The sequence below is a fragment of the Syngnathoides biaculeatus genome, chromosome 14 (assembly GCF_019802595.1).
Source record: "Syngnathoides biaculeatus isolate LvHL_M chromosome 14, ASM1980259v1, whole genome shotgun sequence".
Taxonomy (NCBI): Eukaryota; Metazoa; Chordata; class Actinopteri; order Syngnathiformes; family Syngnathidae; genus Syngnathoides; species Syngnathoides biaculeatus.
Window position 1 is genome coordinate 14882501 of NC_084653.1, and position 26321 is coordinate 14908821.

Genomic DNA, 26321 nt, shown 5'->3' on the forward strand with positions numbered 1-26321 from the left:
TTATCCTGTTTAGTTAGTGCTTTGTCTTTGTCTTTGTCCCCCCACAAGAAATTCTGCTCAGTTCAACTCATCGACTCTGATTGTCAATCAACTTCAATTATAATACACGGAAACCACAGAGGAAGCTTAAAAACTCCACTGTGACAGAGTAAGATTGTTCCGGCATAAAAGGGATGCAGATTCTCCGTCCTTCATTCCATAATAAAAGTACACCTACAGTCACGAAAAACATACTGTAAATGGAATGTGACTTTTTTGGGGCGTCGGTCTCTCTTTCCATTTGCCAGAATATAGTCGGCTTTATTAACTTTTGATGTTTTTTTTGGGGGCGGGGGGGTTGAAAATGTTTTATTCATGTGTAATTACTGTAGTTTTTGACTGCCTTATTTTGTTCTTAACTTTTTTTTAAAACTCTGTGTTTAACATAATTATTTATATTGCTCATGTTTTGTACTTTGGCTCCTGGTTTGGTTGTTGGGTGTTTTTTTGACAATCCCCCTTATATTGTCTGTCCATAGAAAAATGCAGAACTCACGAGACCAGGTACAGTTTGGGAAGCGTCTTTATTCAGTCCAAGGTCGAAACACAGGCAGGCAGTCCGAAGAAGCAGCAGTACCAAAATCAGCCGGCGTGAAGGGAGCGTCGTTAACGAGGCAGGGTTCGGTACACAGAGTAGCAAGGACGTAGGCAATGGGTTGCAGGAACGTGACATAGTAGTACAACGATCTGGCAAGGACCAGACGGTATGTGTGACAATATGGACCGTAATCACTAAAACAAGATGCGCGCCGCATCGGGAACAGACACACCCATGACAATTGTCCGTAACTTGGTTATCCGTTTTGATCTTGATGAGTTTATTTGTTTGGTTCTTGACAGTTTCTTGACTTGGTCGTTGATTTGGTTCTTAACTTGGTTCTTGGCATGGTTCTTTGTGGGTTTATTTTCTCGCTGTGTTTTTCTGAACCAGTTCATGACCCTGGTTCCAATGTGGTTCGTTGTGTGTTTACATTTCTTCTTCACTTTGTTCCTTATTTGATTCATGGCTTGTTTTGTAAACTTGTTTCTCGCTTGGTTTTTGATGCGAAAAGGACAAATGACATTTCTACAAAAGGTCGCTTGTGTTGATGTATACTATCGATTCTTATCAGTCCGTGTGTGATTGTGTGTACGATTTGTGTGTGTGAGTTTGAAGTTATGTTGCAGAGGTTACATAAGGTCTTATCCTGTCCTGCGTATTTATGTCCCTTCGCCCTCCCCCTCCGACTTCCTCCAAATACCATCTGTCAATCAAGCGCCTCAGGTGACTCATCAGTGTGTATGTGTGTATTTGTCTGTGTCTCTTGCGCATTGGTTACCATGGCAACAGTGACACAAGCATCAAACCTGCTGACCTGTCACACCTACAAATAACAAAACAAAAGCAAAGAAAATATACTAGACGAGGCTCCTACATATGATCATGTATTGATCCTAGACATAGTGAAGCAGCATGTGATTAATTGCCCAAACAGTACTCTGTGGTTATTGAGATGTAATTATTTTTTACTTGGTTTTACGTTGGTTCTGAAATTGGTTGATTTTATTGATTTATTTTTATTTGGTTTTTGGGTTTTTTTGCTCTCAGCCCGGGGCTGTGGCACCCAGCTGAACTGGACTGTCGCATAAAAATAAGAGTTGAAGCTTATGCGCCTTTTCATCGGCTGTCCCCTGTGATGATGTTCGTCTGCAAAACCAAAAGACATCAAGTCAGTGGACGATAAGTATGTCCATGTCCACACTGACTCAGCCACCCCTCAATGTAACCAACTCTAAATTAGAAGAAAGTCCAAACTCTCCCAAGAGGTCTGGTCTTGTGTGTGGAGGCAACTATTTCAAAATGGAACCCCTTGACCTCGCGCACCAGATCGGGCTCCTTCCCTGCCAGAGAGCTGGAATTCCACAGCCCTAGGATCAGATGGCCCAGGTTTCTGCCTCAAGCCACCAAGCAGCTCCCATTGCATCTGACTCTTTAGGTTCTACCGCAGGTGGCGGTCCATCGGAAGGGGGACGAACATGTTCCAGGCCGGGCTACCAGGTGCTCACCATCGAACTCCACCTCCCAGACTTTCTCGAGAAATGGTCCTGGAGACTTGGATAAGGGTGAAGGGAACGCTGTGTCTGGTTCCTTACCTCAAACCTGTTTGCATTGGACGACCCTGCCTTGAACCCCCTTGCAGCTTAGCTCCCACAATCTTTGGGAAACAAAAACTCCTCCACCACAGTATGGTGTCATGATCCTGCCGCTCCAGCCTGGGCTGGGCAGGTGTCCGCGGTTGCTCTGATTGGGAGGTGCACACCTGCGCCTCATGCAGCCTGATTATGCTGTGGATTTATGACCCCGATGACAACTGGCCGGCGCCAGTTCGTTGATCTTCATGTCCCGTTCGTGTGCTCCGGTATCCCTGACTGAACCTGTGTGTACCGACCTTCGTCCGTTCTCCGACCAACCCTGTAAGCCTGACTCCTTTGATACTTCTGCCTGCGTTGATTGTTCTCCCGTGTACCGACTCCTGCCTGCCCGCTCACTTGCTCTCTTCGCCCGACGTCCCAACTTGGTTTTCTTGATATTTAATTCCAAAGCCCATTTTTTATGCTGCTTGGATTTCACCATGATCCGTCATGCATTTTTTTTGACTTTGAGTACTTCTCTTGGACTCACTGTGATGCTTTAATGACCTGTCAGGAAGAATTAAATCTGCATCGTGGCGCACCACGATGCTGCCACCGCCACCGCTGCCACATTGAAGTTCCGTCACGACGCAACACGCTGCGTGGCACCTCCGGGCACAAATGTCACATGACGTGCCTCCACTGTCACTGGCTCCGCGCTGGATTTGACAGACGCAAGCGGTAATGCAGTAATAAGATACAGGAGCCACCAGTGCGTTGCTGTTTTTTGTAGGGGCTGGGGGGTCAATTGTGAACCTCAGCTTGTGAAACATATTTGTTGTTGTTGTGATCAGGAAAAAAAAGGTCAACCGTTTAGTTCACTTTTCCGCAGATGTAGAAATTTTGTCCATGTGTCCACATTCTTCAAGAAAGCGGACGGTTGAACAGGAAGGAAAAACCAAGAAAAACTCCGATGGGATCCATATTGTGATGAGTGACGTGCTTGCACCAGATGGAGTCAGAAGCACACAAAGTCTACAAGCAAACATCCAGCACAGACAAAGACAACATTAGGGTTTTTTAAATTGGCGGTTAAGACCACAACGAGGGTTTCCAGACAAGGTTATCGGTTACACACGAGCCTTAGGATTTCCAGACGAATTGAGAGTTTCAAGTTTTGATTTCAAAGAAGGGTGACGGTTTCAAATTAGTGGTTTCAACAAGGTTTAGGGTTTCAAGACACGATTACAGGTTTCAAAGCAGTATTTCAAACCAGGCATGGGTTTTAATCCTAGATTAGGGTTGCAAACTGGGGTGAGGTCTTCAAATTGGGGTTTCAAGTTATGAGTTTCAAGTTAGGGTTACTTTTCACATTTGGACAATATCCTTCAATAACATGATAAATGGAAAATATGGCGATCACATCTTGCGTTGGTTTTATTTGTCCTGATGGGAAATTTTTCCCACTTGTTTCGTAATACTCATAAAAATATTGATGAAGAACTTCGTCTGTGGACTGAGAACACTAAAGTCCAGTTTAATGAAATACTTTTTACTTTATGCCCGTCCAATGTGTGTGTGCTCCTGGGGAGGGCAGGACTCATTGAATCCAGCGTGTGTGTGTTTCTGTGCATGTGTGTGTGTGTGTGTCCACCCGTTTGTTAGTTGGTATGGCGGCACTGGTTGCCACAGCAACAGCTGTTGTTGCTCTGCTTGGACTGACGTTAATTGATTCCGACTGGTCCCCCGATCCGATGAGACGACAGGAACCGGCGCCGTGTCATTGGCTAACAAACCAGAGACCACCCTTACAGCTCACATGCAGGGACTACCGCGAAGGTCTCTTGTGTGTGCGTGTGTGTGTATGTGAACATGCGTTTGTGTGCTGAGGTGGGGACTTAACCGTTTTGAAAGACAAGTTATGGTTTTGAGAAGGGTGACGGTTTCAAATTTTGTTTTTTTTAAGGCTAATTTAAAACACTAACCTTATTTGAAACCCTTACCAAGAGTTGAAACCTTCACTAGAAACTTTAATTTTGAACCCTTACCACGAGGTGAAACCCAATTTCGAACCGAAACCTGAAACCCTAACCCCAAATTAATACCCAGATTTGAAAACCCACCACTGGTATAACCCTCATTTGAAGCCCTAACCTTGTTTTTAAAGGTCTACTGACATGAAAAGCATAATTTTTAGTATGTTTTTAATTTAAAAAAAAAAACAAAGGCAGGCAAAGGCAATGGACCCATGCGTTTTTTTTCACCACACAACATGAATTTGGCCTATATGGCTTTTTGTAACTCCCGCCATGAAAATCCTCTAGAAGGATTTGTTTTGGAGAAGAAGCAGGAAGTGACATTATTAGCTGGAGCCCATTTAGGGGGTCTCGTGTGTTTATACCAGTTTTACCTGCGGGAAGGTAGCGCTTTGTTCCTTCGTGTTAGCCAAAATGCCGGCTCGTTGTATTGCTGGATATTGTTTGAACGCTCTGGAGGATGGATTTACTCTTTATATGTTTCCAAAAGACCCAGTTCGTCGTGAAAAATGGATTGCAGAGGTGCAAAGGATGAGAGCTTTGTGGGTGCCAAATGACAGGTAGGTGTGTATAGAGCTATTAAAAAAAAATAATAATAACTTTGGAGTGGGGGACGTAATCTTTCTTTGAGCGCCGCTGGGGTGGCTCATAGCGGTGCCGCAACAAGCCAACCTGGCAGCGCCACTATGAGCGGGTTGGCTCGTGAGGGCACCGGGCTGCGGCGTTCGTTGTCGTCGCTCTCCGGCGGCATTGTTCATCACCGCCGCAGAGATGGATACGGCGGGGAGATGGTTTGACACATGCGGGAGGAGAAAGGAGCTCTCCCTCCACCGGCCACTGGTGTTTCGCCCGGCATGGGGCCTCCTGAGTACGCCACATACTGTCATACATATTGTCAGGGAGTCTGTTGTTAGTTAGAACTGATCCGCATATCATCTGAATATGGCTCGAAACAATAGGGTAATATCGCCCCAGTCACTTCACTCGGTTGTGAGATGTTCTTTTTTTCTAAAAGAGTTTCCGTGTCAGAAGGGGTGTCGGAAAAATCCAAAAATCTCTGTTGTTCCTCTCCCATAGCAGGTGCCACTACGTGTTTTCAATGGAGAATGTCACAGTGTGACGTCTGCTAATGACGTTGCAGGGAATATGGCTGCTATTTGGATGTCGAATGAGACTTAGGCAACTTTGCGCATGGATGACATGCTCTCCGCTCATATTTATTTTTTTGTATTGACATTGAAGTGAAAATATCTATTCTATCTATTTATCTGTCTATATAGAATTTGTATAGGCATGTCAGTGGCCCTTTTAACACTAACTTAAAACTACAAAGCCCAATTTTAATGAAGTTAAGACTTTGTATCAAATGTTAATAAACACAGTTACAGCGATTTGCACATCCTGTAAGGACAAGAAAGTTTCATGTCAAGTCATATCAAATGTATATGCTGTACAAGTTTTGGAGCAACATATGCTGCCATCCAAGCAACGTCCTTTTCAAGGATGTCCACGCTTATTTCAGTAAGACAATATCAAACCACATTCTGCATGGGTTACAACGGCGTGGCTTTGAAGTAAAAACAGTGGCAGTACTCGACGGGCTTGCCTCTGCAGTCCAGACCTCTCCCCCATTGAGAATGTTTATTATGTGGTGTGAAATATGACTAGGGAGACCTGCACTGTAGAGCAAATGAAGTGGTACATTAAACAAGAATGGGAAAGAATTGCACCTACAAAGATTCAACAATTAATGTCCTCAAATATTCCCCAAATGTTAAGTATTGTCCAAAGTAAAGGTGATGGAAGACATGGAAGGGGGGCGGAGGGGGGGGGGCGGCTTTGTTCAAGCATGTTGCAGCCATTAAATTCAAGTGAACTGACTAGAACTGGAAAAAAAAACAAAAAAAAAAAACATTTTGTTTTGTTGATTGTTTCAGTCTTCTCAGTACGACAACCACAAGTGGTGAGGGTTCTCTCTAGTGGCATGCAAAAACAACACCTGAGTACAGTTCAGTTGTATTTAACTATCAAGTACAATACATTTGCATTTAACTATTTTTTGGAGGGTGTTTTCCTATACTCAAACAAATGTTAATGCTCGAACTGTGCATAATGTTCCATGTTATGCCTTGTTTTTTAATGAACACCTGGCCTTCTTACATGACAGTATCCTAAAGGATGGGGGGAATCACGTTTTTTTTTGGGTGAGACTTTTGAAAACTGGATTGTATAGTTTCTCTGGGACTAATCAAGATGTGTGAACTGTATATATGCAATTGTTACCACCTTGCGCTTCATGCAATATGGCCCCAAGGTTTCTTAATTTGGGATGATCATTTTTATAAAGCGACCAAAATATGTAGATGGAAACTTTGGGCGCCAACATGTCATCGACCATCATTAAATCATCACAAGGTAACTCAATGTGCTTTACATGATTAAAAGGATTTGAATACAAAGACATAAAGCATTAAAAAAATGTGAAAAACAATAAATATGACAACGAAATATATATGAAAAGAATGAAAAATATAAAGTACACTTAAAAAGCGTATAGTGCAAGAAATATTCAAATGTTACAGTATTTTAATATAAAAGAATATTTTTTAAACGAGCAATGCAACTTTATTCATATATACACCAGTGATTCCCAAACAGAGTGGCAGGGTACATTAATGTGCCGTGAGTGCTCTTCAGGTGTGCCGTTGGAAGTTATCCAATTTTATGTAATTGCTAAAAAAAAAAAACCAAACATTTATTCCAAGAAATGATGTATCTTTATTCATCTATTTATGCCAGTGAGGCACAATGACAGACAGAACAAAAAAATCCTCTTGTTAGATGGTAAGAAGTACATACAGTAGTTAATCGATCCATTTTTGGTGACATTTACTTTTGTTGGTGTGCCGTGGCTCTACACATATCCTCATTGAAAAAAAAAAAAAACACACTAAATGTAATAGTTTAGCTCTACTTTCCCCTGCTGGGCAAAATGTGTACTAACTACAGTCAACGTGCGCACGAAGACGTAAAATGGGCGGTGCGGTGTGTGACGTAATCACGCAAGTTAAGACGCATGCCCCGGACTTGTGGACTCGTGCTTGCAGCGAAGCTAAAAGTGGGCATTCGTAAACAAGCAGCTAAGAATTCAAAATACTGCGTTTTATCAAGGTATGTTCAGGGCCACAGTCCGCTTTTGCAGAAGAGCAAGTGTTTTAGCTCATCTCCTAGTAGAAGACGCTTGCTCACTTATTAAGCTAACTAGTTTTTTTTTTTTTAAACGTCCACTGGAGTCGCGCACCGTCCGCGCCACACTCTCCCGGACACAACGCCGTTTTACAAAGTGCTGCTCGCTCCAAAAGAATCGCGGTGGCTGCAAAGCGGTACTCGATGAGCATTGCGTTTTGCAAATGTACCACGTCAAATCGGCCTCGGCTTGGCTTTTCTATTTGCGCTGCAATTTGGTTCCATCTCATCCGTTTGCAAGCGAGGGAATGGCTGGTTTTGATTCGTAATTGTCAGATCTCAATTGTAATGTCATAACTTCATGTTCCGTTATTTGTTCAGTTTAGTTTTTGTCATGAATCATGTCAACAAGTACCAAAAGATCCGATATACACTGCGAGACTTCGTTGCTGCTAATTTTGCACCTGCAAAATGTGAAGGTGCGGGTGAAAGGTCAAGGTCACAGCCAGGTTAAACAAGTCAGAACCCCCAAAATTTTAATTCTGCTCCAAAGTTTGCGACCGTAAAGTCGACGCAAAGCAAAGTAGTTTAACAAGGCTTAAAAAAAAGTTACTACATCAAAAAAAAAAAAAAAATACCTTCGTACTTGCCCATGTTTCACAAATGTTTGGTCACATACTAATATTTAAGAATATAATAAAATAATTATATATATATATATATATATATATATATATATATATATATACTTAGGATATTTAATTTTCGAAGATATATTTTTAAAAACCATATTAACAATGCCAAGACTGTATTTCTGCTATGCTCATATAAAAAAAAAATCCGGTTATGTCACAAATGGTTGCCAAGGTTTTTTTCAATTTCCTGTTAATTTAATTTGAAAAGTTAAGGTAGGAAATTGAGGACATATTCCAAAGTGGAAGCTCTCCATTGGGAAGATGGGAATTAACTGTAATTTACTGGAAAGTTACATCAAGAAAAAAAATCACAATAGCCAACATTAAAATCTAGCATTGTAGTGTTTAATAATAATGATAGTAGATATTTTACTTCGGGGGGATGTTGTCAGCCATTGTAAAATTGTGCAGTTCTTTCAAGTAAAGCTCCTTTCTGTCAGCAGATGGCGCTCACTCAGGTGTCCTCCAACAAGTGTGCAGGAGGTTTCCAGAAGGTCTTTGAGCATGACAGGTAAAGGAAGCGCACGTTTGGGGGGGGTTAAACCAACATCCGCTGGTAGCTAACCCATCTTGGTGTTGTTTTCGCTTTTATTGTTGTTTGTGCAGCGTGGAGCTGAAGTGCAAAATGAAGTTTGCCATCTTCCTGCCACCCAAAGCGGAGACGCACAAGTGTCCCGTCCTCTACTGGCTCTCGGGTGGGGTCACATGTACACTTTAGTCATTGCTTGAAATGTCTTCATCAAAAAAAAAAATTGTCATGTGAAAAATTGCTGCCAAAGTGCTGTTCGGTTCTATTTGACCTTTAATGTTCTATGCATTTGTATTGAAACTGTTTTAAAACATTTATTTAGATAAAATTTTATTTAACATGTGGAATACATGTTCATTGATGGCAACATTTTCCAAAATGGAAACCACTTACTTGCACTAACAACACAGCTGCAAACGGAGATTGACTAGTTTAAAAAAAAAACAAAAAAACAAACACACAGTAGCCAAAGTACGTCAGTTGTTGATAAAGTCACTGTTCAAGGGGAAGGAAGAAACTTGTTTTAAATAAAGCTATTGGCCTTTGCTACTTCTGTGACTGAGGTGTAAAAAAAAATAAAATAAAATGCTTTTGTTTGTGTATTTTTTATGAAGGGTCCTGTGTTGTTTTGCAGGCCTGACGTGCACTGAGCAGAACTTCATCACCAAGGCAGGAAGTCAGCTGGAAGCAGCCCAGAACGACATCATCATCGTTGCGCCCGACACCAGCCCACGTATGCCCCCCCCCCCACACGCAGGTTTCAAGTTTTTTTTTTTTTTTTTTTTTTTTTGGTTTTCAACATTTGGCTGTTGTTGGTGTCGCTTGCAGGCGGCTGTGGCGTGGAGGGCGAGGACGACAGCTGGGATTTGGGCACGGGCGCTGGTTTCTACGTGGACGCCACCCAGGAGCCGTGGAAGAACAATTACCGCATGTACTCCTACGTCACCCAGGAAGTACGTCAGAAGGGTTTAAAAGCCGTCGTAAATCCCAAATCCCTGCTTTGATGGGTTTCTGTCCTGCCGCCCCCCCCAAGCTGCCCAAACTGATCAACAGCAACTTCCCCGCCGACCCTGATAGGATGTCCATTAGCGGGCATTCCATGGGTGGCCACGGGGCGCTCATTTGTGCCCTCAAAAACCCTGGAAAGTACAAGGTAGGACCCCGCCGCGGTCTGGTTCTGTTTGTCATGAAGGGTACCAAAATAACCCAGATCCCATCACCCCCTTTCACCCTGTATTTTTCTTCTTTTTTTTTTTTTTCCCTCCCGCAGGCCGTGTCGGCGTTTGCCCCCATCTGCAACCCCATGCAGTGCCCGTGGGGGCAGAAAGCCTTCACAGCCTACCTCGGGCCTGACCGCACCGCCTGGGAGGTAAGCGGTCCTCGCCTTCCTGGATTATTCCCGCCTAACTCTCAAGCAAGTTATGCATTTCCACATTTCGTTGTTGGTCGTTTTGGTGGCGCTTAGAAGACGAAGAGTGTTTAGAGGTTCTTATGCGGCGTCAACAAGCGCTGCTCTGAGTTGTATTTGATGAATCGAAATTGGGTTATTCCCCCGTGACTCTTACGTGCCCCTGTGGTGACCTCCCCCAAGGCGTACGACGCCACAACGCTGGCGTCGGGGTACGCGGGCCCGCAACTGGACATCCTGATAGACCAAGGCCGCGACGACCAGTTCCTGTCCGCTAGCCAGCTGCTGCCCGACAACTTGATCGCCGTCTGCTCCGAAAAGAAGATCCCGGTCGTCTTCCGCCTGCAGCCCGTGAGTCCTCTTCCATTTACTGACGCTATATATACTGAAGTAAAATACATTTGGTAATAATTGAGGAAAATACTAAATTGGTGCAAATGCCCGTCCGTCCAGCCATTAAAAAAAAAAAAAAAAAAAAAAACTCCCTATCTCAGCTAACTGGATGACAATTAAAATATTTTTTTTTTAATTAGAACCATTTGAATTTCAAGACTAAAACCACTCATGTTTTTTTTTATTTGGAATTAATTGAAATAGCCAATGGTTTGTTAATTTTATGCATTAAATTGCTCATTTTATTTGACATATTAATTTGCAGATCATCTCATGACAAATGAGTGAAAAAATACAAAATCAAAGGCATGCAAACATATCTTAAAATTATTCATCGAATGTTATCAGTTGAATACAAAGGGTGTCAATGTATATTAGTGCATTTAGGAGTAAAATATGCACATTGTAATGTAAAGAAAAACAAAATACATGATTGCCAATTTTATAAATGTGTTCTGTTTGAATGTTGTTTCAAATGAGAGTATAAATGTAAAATTTCTTTACTACAGATTTAATTTTTAATTTTGTTTAACCAATTGAATAAATGAAAAACTAAGTGTGCAAGCACTTATTAAAATATTTACAAAAAATCCATTTAACCAGTTAAAACACATTTAGAATGTCAGTTCATTTTAATAAAATATTAATTACATTAAAATTGTATTACAGGGGCTCAATTAACCCATTTAAGGACCTAAAGGTACATTTTAAGTAACAGATTGTCAGGGGAAATTTTGCCAAACGAATGCAAAATTAAATAATTCAAGCAGTGCTCTTGGTATTACAAACTGAGTGGGTCTGATTTTTAAAACACACAAAGAAATAATAATAACAGGCCCAAGTCGTGCTGGCCTCCACGGGAAGGTGACCACCTTCTTTCCATATTTCTCGCGCAGGGCTACGACCACAGCTACTACTTCATCTACTCCTTCTTCAACGACCACATCAAGCATCACGCCAAGTTCCTCAATGCCTGACCGGCGTCGCCACGGCAGCCGTTAGAATGTGATTGTGTGTCGCTCACTAGTTTTACCAATAAAAAGTGGTGTGTGCGTCAAGCCCCTTTTCACTCATACTTGTAAAGTCACTAAATAGCGCCCCCTGGAGAGCTCGCAAATAAATTGACACCAGTTTGACTTACCAACAAAAAATTGGGGAAACTAACTTTTTTTTAAATAGGATGGACAAAAATCGAACAGTATGGCGGATATTTTGGTTTAACGTGGCCTTTGTGGATGAATTCCGGGGCTCGTTCTTTGTCAGGTTGGGGCGGGGGATAAATTTAGCGAACTTGTTTCATCAATCAATGCAAAATTGATCTCAAAAGTCCCATGCCGGGAATCAAACAGGTCGTCAGCCATTTGGGTGTGAAGTGCACATTATCTGCAAATTTCTTTGCTCGTACTGTTAGAAAGTTACGTGTGTGTGTGCGGGGGGGTGGGGGTGGGGTTGTTGGCGGAGAAGAAATTTCCCCAGACACCAGTGTCACTAACAATTCAGTGGAAATGTTTATCGTGATAAAATGCATGAAAAACTCAAAAGACAGTCGGCTGTTTCGGTTTAAAGCAGCCGTTTTGAAGAAAACACCAAAGTGTGTTCGGGAACGAAAGGTTAGACAAAAGTCTGCGGATGTATCTTTTTTTTTTAATTGCAGTGATAACAAAAACACTTTTTGGATGTACAAAAAAGCTCCACAGCAGTTAAGGCGCATCAAAAGGGACTTTTCATGCATCAACAACAACATTGAAAACATTGTTAATGAAAAATATTTATAATACATAAAAGCATCGTTAATCAAAAATATACACTGGCTCCCTCAGATAAAAAAAGGAAAAAAAAAAGAGTACATGTTATTTACACATTTTATAAAACGTTTTTGTTAAAAGTCACAGTCAAAAACAAAAAGGAAAAAAAAAAAACATAAATAGAAAAGTTAAAGTGCCGATAAAGTCAGTTTGTGTTTATTGCTGTTAACGGACCTAAAACAATTTCACGAGGGAAACAAACAACCACTTTGGCCCGAGCTTGTCAAATCCAAATGGTAAGCAGAGCTGCAATGTTTGCTTCTGATCGCGTTTTAATAACTGCCGCTTGCTTGCTTTCCACACTCGAAACGAGAGAATTTCACCACGACAAGAAATGTACTGTAAACACGTCTGCTATGTACATTTCTTGATCCTTGGGCGATTTTGGACAAACGGATGTCAGAAATGTTACGAAGACAACTGAGATCTTTTAAATTGGGGTGGGGGGGGTAGTGCAAAAGTTTTGCACTCTTTTGGATTTGAATACTTTTGAACAAAAAGCCCACACGTGTATCCATGTTGAATCAGTAAGTTGCATAAATAACACTTTTCAACCTGCCACCCGGTCTGAGAGGATGAGATATTACAACGGAGTGATGAAAGAGAACCGGGAGCCAGTACACCGTTGACGTACTGACGCCCGCCAGAAAAAATGTACACCGTTACAAACCATTGTTCACTGTGGCCTGTTTTGAACGACGTCGGATTGTTTCAAAAGCTACAAAACGCACGCTTGGCTCAAAAGTCCACAGACTTGCCACGTAGATTCAAAATCCACACCATTCCGACAAAAATATATTGGCCAAAAATAGCTCTTGAGGATACGCAAAGTCCTGTTATAAATATATTTTTGCTGCCAATTAAATACAAACGCTAGCAAAATCTCGACAAAGGTGGCAACAATATTCAAAATGTTGGATTAACCTGCGAAATACTGCAGGAACTAAAACACCGACTCGCAGAATATTCACCAAAATTTCATACAGAACGCAGCGAAGTAGGATCATACGGTATCCAGCAAAAACTATAAATGTAATATTTCTGGAAAAAGTCTCTCCACCAGAACTTTGTTGCTTTACTTAAAAATTCAGTCCAGAAAAAAAATTGTGTGTGTGTGTATATATATATATATATATATATATATATATATATCTCAATCACAGTGTCTCTGGATTTCAAACGGACATTTTTTTTTCTTTCTTGTGCAAGATAAAAACGGCAAACGACTCCCAATGTTAGCACCCCCCCACCCCCCAGCTCCCAACGGTACCAGGCCGGTGGAAAGGAATTGCAATGCAACATCAAAAACTGTCAGTCGCCCCAAAAAACACCAGTCATGCAATGGGGTCCTCACGTGCGCTGTCCTGGTCTGGAAGACTTGTGGTCCAGGAGGGCCTGAACCATGACGCTGACTTTGATGAGGCCTTTCTCCTCCAGGATGTGGTGCGGGAGACAAAGCTTGTCCTGGGGAGGTAAGGCGGGAACAAGAGGACAAAAAGTGCAGTACATGCTTTAGACAAGTGTTTCCAAGACAACCGGAACACGAAAACTGCTCGCTGCACTTTGTAAGACTCCTCTCGTGGGTTTCAACTGCGTGGATTTATTTTTTTTTCTGGTTGAACTTTCAGGCTGTTTTTAAGGTCATCATTGGGGGAATTTTCAGTTCCCCAGTGGGGCTGTTTTCATGTCTAAACTAAGATGGAACTTGTGGATTTTCCATGTTGAATCGGTAGGGCTTTCAAACTGATATTGAGGCGGTTTTCAGGTTTGAATGAGGTTGTTGTCTCCATTTTTTTGGCCCCAATCAGACAAATTTTCTGGTTGAAACTGAAGCCTTTGCAAGTTGAACTGTTTTCAGTTCAAAATTGGGCCAGGCAATATTTTCAAGTTCAAATGAAGACAATTTTCAGGTTCAATTTGCTCATTCTCAGTTTCAAATTGGGACATTTTCAGATCGAAGTCGAGCTGATTTTTCACATTTACCATTGCAGCTTTTGACTTTTCACAAATTGGGGGTGTGGACTTCAGGTTTAAAGGTTTTAAATAGGGGGAGTTGCCAGTTTGAACTTTGGTATTTGCATGTAGAAATTTGGCTATGTTGAAATTCGGACCGTTCTATTTACAACGATTGCGGGGGCTGTTTTCAGGTTTAAATAGGAGCTGATTTTTGGGTTTTTTTCAGTTTCAAGTCAGAGACTGTTCCAAGTTCAAATGAGGCAATTTTCAGGTTGGAGCAGGGGCCATTTTAAACTTGAAACTGGTTCTGTTTTCAAGAATAAATTAGCAGTTTGCTTGTATTTAGTGGTACAGCACATGGGGTGGTTTTTAGGTAAGTTGCAACCGTAATATTAAAATGAGGTATTTTTCGGTTGAAATTTGGCTTTTGTGACATCTAAATTGTCGTTTTTCAGATCACAATCGTTCCTAATATCAAATTGAACCATTTTCAGTTTAAAAAGTGGGGGTGACTTCTCGTTAAAATCGACGCTGTTTTCAGGTTTGAAATTCAAACACACAGCACAAAGTTTACCTGAATTGCTTTAACAGATCACAAATAGAAATAAAAATGTCACCGTTGGTGTGTCATAACAGCTAGGCACAGTGACTTAAAAAAAAACTCACACAACACGAATAAATCAAGGAAATAATTTAACATCTTAAGTAGCTAAACATACATATCATTAAATATGGTTTCTTTGTAACAAACACAAAGCGATCACGTAAATCACCCAACAGTTTCTTACTCTGTCGCTAACGTTTCAAGTTTTCAAGGACAAAACAAAGCACAAATTTCACATTTTCAAACCAAGCTTTTTCATATGGCTTCTCTTTTCTTTGAGAAATTTGTTGTGCTCGAGACTTTAATCATTTCCAAAATAAAAATTCCGGAAAGAAACAAATCTGTCGACGAGTAGAGATTTGAGCCATCAAAGAGGTTTGCGCACCCAAGTTGATCCGTTCTGTATTATTCTGTTTTTTTTTTGCTAGCAGACGTTGCGCTGTTCAAATATTCTGGCAGGATTGTTGTAGATGATTTTGTTACTTAAATTTTAAAAAATGCAAGCAATTAGAAAATTACAAAAGTCGACAGAAGACGCTAAAGCTAAATGCTAACACAGCCATGCTAGCATGAGCTAGCATTAGCTTTATAAGAACATTCCAGATAATAGCCGAATCGTATGATTGAAATAACGAAATGTTTTCAGATTAAATGAGAGACATTATCAGCATTAAATATGGACTGTTGGATTAAATAGGGTGTGTATTCATGTTCTAACTGGGGCATTTTCACTTTTAAACGGTTCAGTTTTTAGGTAGAAACTGGGATCCTTTTCAAGTCCCGGGAGGAAAGTGGGGAAATTGTGACTGTTGCCGTTCAAATTGTGACCGTATTCAGGCTACAATTGTGGGCGTTTTCAACCAGCTCGATGCGAGCGTGGGAAACTCGTCAAGTGTCGTATTGTGTCCGTCCTTTCTTGGTACAAATAATGACGATAGTTGCAAAAGGTGCGCACCCGTGATGTGAGCCAAGCTGCAACCGATCAGGTCTCAAGATCGCCAGGTCGTCTCAGTTTGAATTTGGGCTGTTTTCACGTTGAAATGTACAATATTTTTAGATGAGAATTCGGGTCTTTCACATTCAAATTCAGATTTTCACTTTTCAGCTCAACATTGCAATAGATTTCATGTTCTGTTCTAGCGTTGAAAGTGGGGTGTTCTTCAGGTTGAAATTTGGAGCTGTTTTCAAATTGAGATCAAATACTCAGATTGAAACGGAAGCAACTTTCAAGTTAGAATTAGTTTTTCAAGTTGAAGTTGCAACTGCTCAGGTGAAATAGAAGGATTTTTAGCTTGAATTTTGGACCGTTTTCAGATTGACACTTGTGGTCCTTTTCAGCTTATAATTGTGCGAAACTTGTCCTATTGTTACATGTGCTCCTGGAAAGAAAAACAAAAGTTTCTTGTCGCGCCGCAGTTACGTCAGATCGCTCCACACGTAGACGGCAAAGAGCAGCAGTAGGCAGAGGACATGAACCAGGCTGCAGCCAATCAAGTCCCACCACCGCCAGGCCAGAGGCAGGGTCTGAGTGGTCACCGAGACAGAGTCCTGCGGCGGGAGGGCAGCGGCCGGGGGGCTTTTTTTTGGAGGCGGGTTGTCCTCCGGCCGCTTCCCGCCCACCAGCATCCTGACCGTGGCGCACAGCGGCGGCAGCCGGCGCTGGAGGATGTCATACGGGGAGCACAGAGAACACTGGCGCCCCCAGGAGGACGATGGAGCGATAGAGGGCCGGATGGGGTGATGGAGAGATGGGAGGAGGAGTGGGAACGAGGGAGTGAAAAAGATGAAGACGACGACAAAAAGAAGGACAATCCAGGCGGAGAGCGAAAAGAGAAAGAAGAGGCACGTAGTTAAAAACTGAGCAAGGAAAGGCAGTTGGTAACCATGGTGATACAGACGGACGTATCCATGGCAACCGGCAAGGATGCTGACCGGGAGGATGAGGAGGTCCACCTCCTCATCCTCCGGATGCAACCGGCAAGGAGAAGCAGGCTAGCAGTGTGTTAGCACGGGTAGCTTGTAGCCTGCTAGCAACACAACAGGCGAGCTAGCAGAGTGTTAGCACGTGGTAGCTTGTGAGCGTGCTAGCGACGCAACAAGCGACCTGGCAGCGTGTCGGCACAGGTAGCTCGTCACCACCTGTTAATTCCGACTGCGGGGATAAAGGCGGAAGTTGCCGTCATCGGGCTAGCACAGAACAAGAGCAAACCTTTGACGGCATCTCAAGCTAGCAATGTGTGATAATGTGTTTACTTGGAAGCTCGCGTTAAAATACAAAACAAAAAAGTCAGCACAAAAGACGTCGTCGCTCAGACGGAGGAAGCAGCCATGAGGCAAGTGTGACCTCCTGGGAGGAAAGCTGAGCGCTTCTGGGTTTGATTCCCCCCAAAGGATGGATGACGTAAAACTCTCAGCCTCCCAGTCAGGAACGTGCCAAAAGCTTTAGCAATGCACAAGAAATGCAAACACGTTCAAAAGGTGCTTTGCGGTCTTTGCGCGACAGCCAAACGGCAGCACACACTTCAACTGGCACGTTTTCAGGTTCAACTTTCAGGTGAAACCCACGACTAGTTTGTGATTGAAATTCGGATGCCGATGAAGAGGAATCTTTAGTGTCTACAATGGGGGACGTTTTCCGAGGTTAGGTTGTTTTTGCAGGTTGCAATTGGGTCCGTCAAGTTGAAAGGAAGCCCATTTTCACATTGCAACTGATCGTTGATTGGACTCAAAATGTCCGGAACATTCAAACTTGAGAACGTGGCCAGTTTTCACCGAGAGCTGGCCATCGGTCTTACCTCGGGCACGCCGATCTTCCGACAGGCGTCCAGGAAGTTCTCCACGTTCCGACGACACTTGGCCATGCTGAGTTTGGGCTGTCGTGAAGCGAACGTCAGTGAAGGATTCCAAAGAACCGGGCAGATGAAAGCAAAGATGGGGCCGGGCTTACCACGGCGGGCGAGGGCACGTGGATGCTGGCGACAGAGCGCGGGCGAATGTGATTGGCCAGGTGGCAAAGCACGACGCCGTCCATCAGTGAGTTGCCGAGGTCGTCGGGAAGAACCACCTTCAGGTGGCTCTCGATACTCTAGAAGAAGGAAAGGGGATGGGGGGAAGGGGCATTTCCTTTTCTCTTTACCATTTTACAGTTGTAATTAAATCTTTGGAGCAGTGAGCCAATGTTTAATCTGGGACCTCATCAAGTAGATTTTATTAGAGTTTCCCGCTTTATGGTAAGTCATCAAATCTGGCCGCCATGCTGAACTCACACAATTTAGTAGTAATTTGGAGAGAAAAAAAAAAGCCCTATTGGACAAATTTCTTTCAAGGACCGTTGGAAATGGCCCAATTGACACAAATAAGGTAGGTTCAATACAAAATGGAAGACTTCCTGTATCTTTTAAGGTATTTTTAAGGCACCAAATTTCATATTGTTAAGTCAAACTGGATCGGGGGGGGGCTTAAAAAATACTTTGGGTCACCACTTACATCTCTGAGCTGTTCCATGAGCTCGAGCTCTTCTCTCAGCTGCTCCATCTTCCTCCTCATGGTGAACTGTGGGTCCACACACTCCAGACTCTTGTGGCTGCGTAGGAACACTGAACAAAAAGATTGTTTTTTTTTTTAAAGCAAAAAAAAAAAAAAAGGTCATGGGCTGGCGAACATTCATTTATTGACAAATACACAACTATGAAACTCGTCTTGAGGGCTGATGACTCACCCACCACATGGCTTGAGTTGAATGTGAGTTTTTTTTTTTTTTTTTTTTTTACATGGCCTTTCACCATTCACTACATGATATATGTCATCTTTTCTCATGATCGGGCATAAACCTTGAAAAAAAAATACTCTGTTTATCCCTAAATTCTCTGTCAGTTTTGTCAGGTGCCTAAACATGTCCGAAGTCCAACATGTTGGCATTTCTCTCGCTCATAATCGACGGCACAAGCTGAGCTTCATCACTTAGTAATTATCCTCAACTCAGAAGCTGTGTTGATCTCGAATATAAAAGTGATCCAATACCACCATCTAGATCAGGGATCTCACTCAATTTACTGTCAGGCTGCTGGAGGCAGAATCTGGCTGAGGCTGGGCCGCAGCCTCGGCACACGAGGACAGACGCACAATTTAAATTAGAATAATTATTTTTTAAATCTTCTCAAACATCTTTTTTTTAAAAACACAAAATAAGATAGACAAAGCTGGTGTAAAAAAACTTGTGTGCAAAACTACAACAACAAAAGGGCTTCCTATGGCAACATTGCTGTAACTTTCACTCATTGAAAAATGTTTCTCTGCTTCAACTTGGCCTGGTGGATGTCACCCACCCCCGAGAGCCATCCTGATTGGTAGGTTCATCAGCTCCACACATAATGCTGTAAATGTGCCATTCATAAAATACACGAGGGCCACACTAACATTAAACTTTATATTTAGGTGGGGGCCACAAAATATCATCTCGCAGGCCATTAGTGGCACGCGGGCTGCCAGTATGACACCACTGATCTCGATGGATCTGGTCATCATTACGGTAGTTTACAAAGTTTTATAGACAAGTGGATCCGGACATCTACACCTACGGTTGTAAAAATGTACTTCACAAATATGTACGCTGGTGGCAGTAAACGTCTGGCTGTAAATGCAAAATTTTCATTGCAAATAAATATAGGGATTTTATTTGCCACAGATTTTTTTTCGGGTTTTTTACCCCCTGTATTGTGCTACGAACATCCTGATTTTCCCACGGTGAACTGAAATGCAGGGGTGCTACATACATAGTGTGAATGTAATCAAAAAAGATACAAAACGAGATGTATGTGTGTATGTTGCAAATAGGAGATTTAATAGACCTTAAAATTCTGCGCGCGCACACACACACACACACACACACACACACACACACACACACACCACACACACACACACACACACCCGCCCCCACCTCTGATGCACAAGCACATAGATGGTGATTTCACACACCTCGAGGCTTGGAGCCATTGCAATCTATTAGTCACTACCAGATGATGCTAACTAGCTTGAGGGGTTTTTGTGCATTTTTTCCCAACTTTACGAAAAAAAAAAAGACTTTTGAATTCATCAAATGTGACTTTACAGTTAGCACATCTGCCTCAGTTTTGAGGACCCGTGTTCAAACCAGCCTTGCCTGTGTGGAGTTTGCACGTTGTTCCTGTGCCAGGGTGAGTTTTCTCCAGTTATTACGTTTTCTGGCAATGTCCCAAAAACATACATGGTAGGTTCATTGAGTACTATAAAACTGCCCGTAGTGTTAATGTGAATGGTTGTTTGTTTCTATATGCCCTGCGATTAGATGGTGACCAGTTCAGTGTGTTCCCCGCTTCTCACCCAAGGATAACTGGGATAGGATCCAGCATGTCCACGACCCTAGTGAGGATAAGTGGTATGGAAAATGGATGGGTAGACGTCCATAATACATTTTGTTCTAAAGAAAAAAGACATTTTTTTTCTTAAAAACAAGAAAAAAAATACTGAAAATGTTTTTCTTCCGTCTAAATTTTTCTTCAAGAAAATACATATCCATCCATTAAATTAAAAAAAAAAAAAAAAAAAAAATCAGGGTCGTAAACCCATAATTCTTGTACTACTTTGTCCATAATCGGTCCTGATATGTCAGTTGAGAATCCCTCGTTTAGGGTATGATTATTTGCAAAGTGCATCGTGTCGCCAACAAAACAAACCAACAAATAAACAAAAAACAGCAATGTGATCTATCAAAGAATTGATTACAGTTCTTGGCGCAATCGGTCTGTGACCAACTTTTTGAGTCCCGTCCAATCATTTGAGAATCAATGCCTTGGGACAGGATTATTGGCAAATTGCATGTCCAATAAAAGCTAAGGATCTGAGACGGTAATCGAGGACCCCTTGTCATTTTTACTCCCTCGCTGCAGCACTCCAGGGACCCTTGTGAGGATAAGCGGCTTGGAAAATGGATGGATGGCTCTGTAAGCCGGACGGGTCCGTGACCACCCAGTTTAAAATCACAGCTTTAGGATATGATTACATTTTATCATGTCCTACACAAGCCAAAGACAACATCCAACAAATAAAAGGACCGCTTGATTTATTAATTATTTTTGGGGGGTTGGGTTCCCGACTCATTAGTTAAGAATTGTTGGTTAAGCGCATGATTATAAATACATTGCATAATGTTCTAAAACAAAGATGATAAAATCTGAGGTCCTGGGTTCGCGTCGGTCCGAAACCTACCACGCTCTGGCACGCCTCCGTTGCCGCGGCTACGGCGAAAACCACCAAAGAGGGGCGGGGCCTGTGAGAGACGGGAAGGGGACGGAAGGGGCGAGCAGGGCAGCGAAGACGGGGCTGTAACCGGGGAGACGGGGTACGCATGCGGGCAGGTGCATTGTGGGTATAAATTCATGCGGCGGATCATCGCAACAGTTGTAAATAAACGGGGAAAAAGAATAATCAAAAGATGTGGGAGACGACAACACAAGACAGCACATGAAAAAAATGAAGATTCATGTTAGCATTACGTTTGCTTATTAGTGGTTAGCAACACGTCACATGCTAAGCAAACAAAAGGCCCCACGGAGGCAGAGCAAGCAAGCACAACATGTTTTTCGGCATATTTGCGGCGGTAGGGACTGGTCACCTAAGGCTAGCTATTTACAAAGCTACGATGACACTGCTTTACGTTAACCGATAACACGGAGATGGCTTTATTACAACAAAGAGCCAACAATGGTTTACGATGGCATATGCTTCAAAACACTTTGATTGGACTTGTGTGAACCCATATAACATTTGTACTGGCATATTATGTAATATTTGTATCAAAACTCACCTGAGCGAGGTTTCAGTCCAAATGGTACGCTGGAGAGTGGGGGAAATCTGCTATCAGACTGGTCTAGTCGCTGCGGTAACACAAATATAAACAAAAAACAATGAGTTTTCTGGCAAAAGGGACAGACATTAACGGACCCAAAAAAATGGCTGCACACGCATACCACACGGTTGTGCAATTCTGCCGAGTTAATCATAAAATGGCACGTGAACTTGACCCTAAAATAGCTACTTCATTTTCTTCCTGTGTATACTTGGGCACGGTTTCTTGAGACTTTTCTTCATGGGTTCACTCATGATAAACATGTCTACCAAATTTTGTGAAACAGGCTTTGGGGGCTCAATTAAAACGTAAAAAAAACATGGAAAGACTCCTGGAAATTCGCCAAACTGGCCATAAGTGTCCCTTTCATCAGAATCCAGCTGAACAGATTTTGGTGTATTTCTGATGTAAAACTTTGAACGCATTATTCAAGTACCTGCCCAATTCGCGATTGGTACCCACCCACTCAACTCAGCTGAACGGCACCATGGCATTTCTGGGTTTTAAACGAGCAAGTCACAGGCTCTGTCAAGACATAAGACTGACTACACTCTATAAAGTACACATTTACATAGTGTTTTACAACAATACTTAATATATGATGTAATAGTGGCTAAAACAGCAAAGCTCGCATTCATTATTGCCAGCCATGACAATACTATAGGGAAGAAGCGCTTACGTCACTTTATAATTGTGCACACTGTCGTTAATTATGGCTATGTACTACCATCATATCATGAAGTGGCTACATTTGAGTTAAGTACTGTAGGTGAAAAAAAAAACATTTGTGAAGATAAATGGCCACTGCTCTGGGCGGGACCACCTATGACAGCTACAGCTGTTGTTCATTTGAAGGTAATTCGACCAGGCATTTAGGTGTGGAATTCGGCACTGGCCTTTGCCAGTTCGTTGTGTTGCATTTACTGCATGTTGGATTCTCCACTATTGTGCGTAGGTCTAGTGTTGCGCTGTCCTTTTCACAGTGAGTCATCTTCCAAACAATGGAGAGATGAATGGAAATTGAAAATTTGAACCTAAAATGGCCACCCAAACTAGCCAACCTTGTGTGTCTTTTCTGGCATGGCTTCTTCAAAAGTTTTTTGCCCACCAAATATGATGTTATGAAGTGAAACTAGGTGGGGAGGCTTAATTTATACAAACAAAAAAAAAGTTCACACACAAAGCAACAAAAAGCCAGTTGGGTTCTGCATCAAACACACAAACCACAGCAGGCCAAAGCACGCCAGTAAACCGCACGTCAGCTTAACCGAGCGACACGATGGCGGCCAGCTTGGCAGACGGGACGCCCGACCTACCGCGGGTCGGACCACGATTTTACCTGGACGGACAAGTGCCACTCGTACTGGCAGCATGCGAGCTGGGCCTCAAAGCGGGCCTTCTCTAGAATCATCTGTCGCTTCTTCTGGAACTCATAGCCACCTCCCACTTCCTCCTCCACCACATGCTGCAGCAGGATGCAGTTGAGGCTTTCAACATAAACTTCATGGGCCAAGTCCGACTATTTATACCCAGTTTGCACAACCTTTCATTAAAATAGTAAGGGGTGGATTCTCTCAAGCAGCTTCAAACGGTCGAGTTTCATACTTCAGCTCTGTTAATCACCAGGTAGGCCATTCAAGTGAATAACACAACCACCCGAAGTGGGGATGTTTTTAAATCCAGGCGGAAAACCTCCGCCCCGCCCCGCCCCGCCCCGCCCCATGCGTTTTAGAGTATTTCCACTTTTTAATATTTATTGTCCTGTATGATTTTGAATTGTACTGTATTCTTTTAAATTGTACTTTTTTAAATCTAATTTATGTTTTTTTTTTCATTATTTTTTGTTTTTCCCTCTTAAATGTTTTTTTGTGTTGAAATGCTTTTAATCATGTAAAGCACCTCGTGTATGAAATGCGCTACATTTAATAAATTTGCTTTGCTTCAGTGAGTGATGGAAGTCTTATAGTCTGCAATAATATATTCTAAAACCAATTTCATAATTTTGATGAGTATTAAAATAATTGAAACTTAGTCTGCTGTATTAATGTCTTAGAATATTAGACAAAAGACATTAGTACAGCAGACTGTTTTAAGATAATTTCGAAAGAATTTGGTGCAGTTGTGGAAAATTCAACACCATCACTACATGAATAAATAGTCATATTTGCACCTCCTAATATGCTAATGTAAAACAAATAAAATTCTGAACGTTATCAGCAGCATATGTACATGAAAGAATGCCCCGCTCCCTTTCTTTTAGGTACAGAAAACTACAATGGACCACTGCCATTTGTGGGGGGGATAAAGACCAGGCCCGACTGTTAGTAGCAAAAATGGACCGTCATGAATATATAAATGAAAAATCCACAAATAGGTGACTCCGTCGGTACCAAGCTGTGAATTTGATGTCAGCTGTATACCATACGCATAAAAATAGTTCAACCACAAAACCAGAGAGGGGCCTAACCCTATTTTGTCCAATGGCATTGATCCATGTTGGCTTTCCTGACCCTGCAAAACCAAACAACTCTGATGTAAAACTGGATTCATGTCATTAAGAACTCGACTCATACCTTCTCAAATGTGTCCACGCTGGTTATTCCTCATTAACTGTGCAATCAATGCGACTTCACTCTCCCTTTGAAAGATTTGCTGGAATTAAGTCTTATTTTAAATTAATTTAATTTATGAGATTGTCGTTCCAGGACATTTACCTATCTATTTATATTCACAAAGCATAGTACCATTTCAGTGTGACTTTATAGTCATGTGAAAAATTTGGACTTACCAGTTTTTGAACATGAAACCAAAAATCAAAAAACAGATTTGACCGATCTCACCCAAAAAAAGTCTGCTTTTGCGTTTGAAATCTTGTATTCATATTTGTCATCGTTCATAACAATGAATACATTCAAGTTGTGTGAACATACCTTTGGTGTGGTGATGTCATCGTCGCTGTCCTGCCCGCTGAGGGGGGAAACAAAAAGTGCCGTTAGGGCGTGCCACACAAGTCTACTCACAAAAAATGCATGATGGTAGACAAATGAAATGAAATTACATTACATTCACTTACAAAAGGCTATTTTTATGTGTTTATGATTAAAATCCACACAGACACACTCCATCATCCAGTGGAAGGATTTCTACCAATTCCTTGTCACCAGAATGCAACATTGGACCACAAAAGTGCAACATTTGTGCACAAAAACACAATTGGTGTTCAAAATTTCTTTTTTGGGATAGAAAGTCTAAACCTGGCCCCAAAACATATATAATGTTACAAACTGATCTTTGAGGTTGGGAAAGTAGTAGCTTCCCATTTTTGAATAAAAATATGACAATAGCTCACAAAAGGTTATGGGAAAGGTTTCACCCACAAAATACTTGAGTGATGACAAGCATTGGTGACAGCTGACAAAAAAGTTGCACAGACACGCTCCACCATTTTGAGAAGTATTCCAAACAGTTCTTTGTCAAAAAAAGGATGGATTGGGCCACATAACAGCAACCTTTGTGCACAAAAAATGAACGATTTGACAAAGTTGTATTTTGCCACAATAAATGCTAGTCTTTGGGCCAAAGCATAGTATCACAAAAAAATAAACATTTGATCAAGAAAGAAGTAGGTGCCCAAGGAAATGTGACCAATAGTGTTCTATTTGGTCACAAAAGGTGATAGACAGCAAAAATTGACCCTGACATCAATTGAAATAAATAAATATACCTACCCCAAACAAGACAAAAATATTTGATAACAGAATGTATTGATAGAGAGCAAGAGGAAGGGGCAGCACAAAAAGATTGTACAAACAGAATAAGAAATAGTCATCAAAATCTTCAATATGTAATTTGTACATCTCAATGGGACATATTAAATGTGCATCTACTGTATGTGAAACGTCATCATGAATCAGTACAAAGGTTTTGAAAAATCATAAATTCTAAAACAGTTCAACTAAAATGTAAAATTGTTCGAGACTGATTGGGTGGTGGGAAGGGGTTCTGATAGTGGACTGGTACATTTACTTGACTGGAGTGCAGGCAAATGTGGGTTCAGCTCCCACTCTGTGACGGTGGGAATGGTTGTGTGTAACCAGGGCAAAATTTGCAAGATGTATACAATTATTTTTTTAAAAAAAATAAAACTGTAATATTTTATTTCTGCCATAAAAAAATCCTAGTATTTAACAAGAACGTTTGGGAAATTTTTGACTTAAAAGGCTACATGTTTCCATTTATATATATATATATTTTTTTTTTTCTTTTCTAAAACAAGCACCACTTGTGGAGTTTTGTGGATGAAAAAACGACGGTCGGCACGAAAGTTGTATTTTATCACAAAGTCCAAAACATACTGTATAATGCCAGAAAAACAATAATCTCCAAATATCTTTTGACGCTGACTTACTTGACAGATTCTTCCACCGTGACCAATTCAACGGGGTAGAGTTGCACCCCGCACAGGTCCTCTTGCGCCAAGTTAATTCTAAAGGACACAAGCCATAGGTTGATAATTATTATTTTTAAAATCTGAATAGAAATACTGTGTGACATCCTGACTAAGGTATAGCTCTGACCTGCTGGGATCCTGAAGTAGCTCCACAGCCTCTTTTAGCTGGCTGATCATGTCCAAGTGCAGGCCGCCGTCCCCTGTTACCTTTGATCTCGAACT

General features: G+C 41.8%; 2 protein-coding genes across 6 annotated transcripts in view; one reads left to right on the plus strand and one right to left on the minus strand.

The window, feature by feature from the left end:
* The window catches only part of esd (esterase D/formylglutathione hydrolase), a 19222-nt gene extending 7766 nt beyond the window's left edge, over positions 1–11456 (plus strand). Inside the window, exons 1-9 of one of the 4 annotated variants that reach the window (XM_061841518.1) lie at positions 7214–7358; positions 8512–8579; positions 8675–8763; positions 9232–9330; positions 9426–9550; positions 9631–9750; positions 9868–9966; positions 10189–10356; positions 11295–11456. In XM_061841518.1, the coding sequence (XP_061697502.1) occupies positions 8512–8579; positions 8675–8763; positions 9232–9330; positions 9426–9550; positions 9631–9750; positions 9868–9966; positions 10189–10356; positions 11295–11375 (849 nt within the window). In that variant the 5' untranslated portion in view covers positions 7214–7358 and the 3' untranslated portion in view covers positions 11376–11456. Of the gene's footprint in view, positions 1–7213; positions 7359–7440; positions 7571–8508; positions 8580–8674; positions 8764–9231; positions 9331–9425; positions 9551–9630; positions 9751–9867; positions 9967–10188; positions 10357–11294 lie in introns of those variants that run through there. The other 3 variants (XM_061841520.1, XM_061841519.1, XM_061841517.1) reach the window with 3 other exon arrangements.
* A 566-nt stretch (positions 11457–12022) lies between these two features.
* The window catches only part of lrch1 (leucine-rich repeats and calponin homology (CH) domain containing 1), a 48030-nt gene continuing 33731 nt past the window's right edge, over positions 12023–26321 (minus strand). For both annotated transcript variants that reach the window (XM_061841041.1, XM_061841040.1), the window contains exons 11-18: positions 26227–26319; positions 26058–26135; positions 24580–24616; positions 21608–21677; positions 18250–18359; positions 17711–17848; positions 17559–17636; positions 12023–13667 (exon numbers count right to left, since the gene is read on the minus strand). In XM_061841041.1, coding sequence (XP_061697025.1) covers positions 13554–13667; positions 17559–17636; positions 17711–17848; positions 18250–18359; positions 21608–21677; positions 24580–24616; positions 26058–26135; positions 26227–26319 — 718 coding nt within the window. In that variant the 3' untranslated portion in view covers positions 12023–13553. The remainder of the gene's footprint in view (positions 13668–17558; positions 17637–17710; positions 17849–18249; positions 18360–21607; positions 21678–24579; positions 24617–26057; positions 26136–26226; positions 26320–26321) is intronic.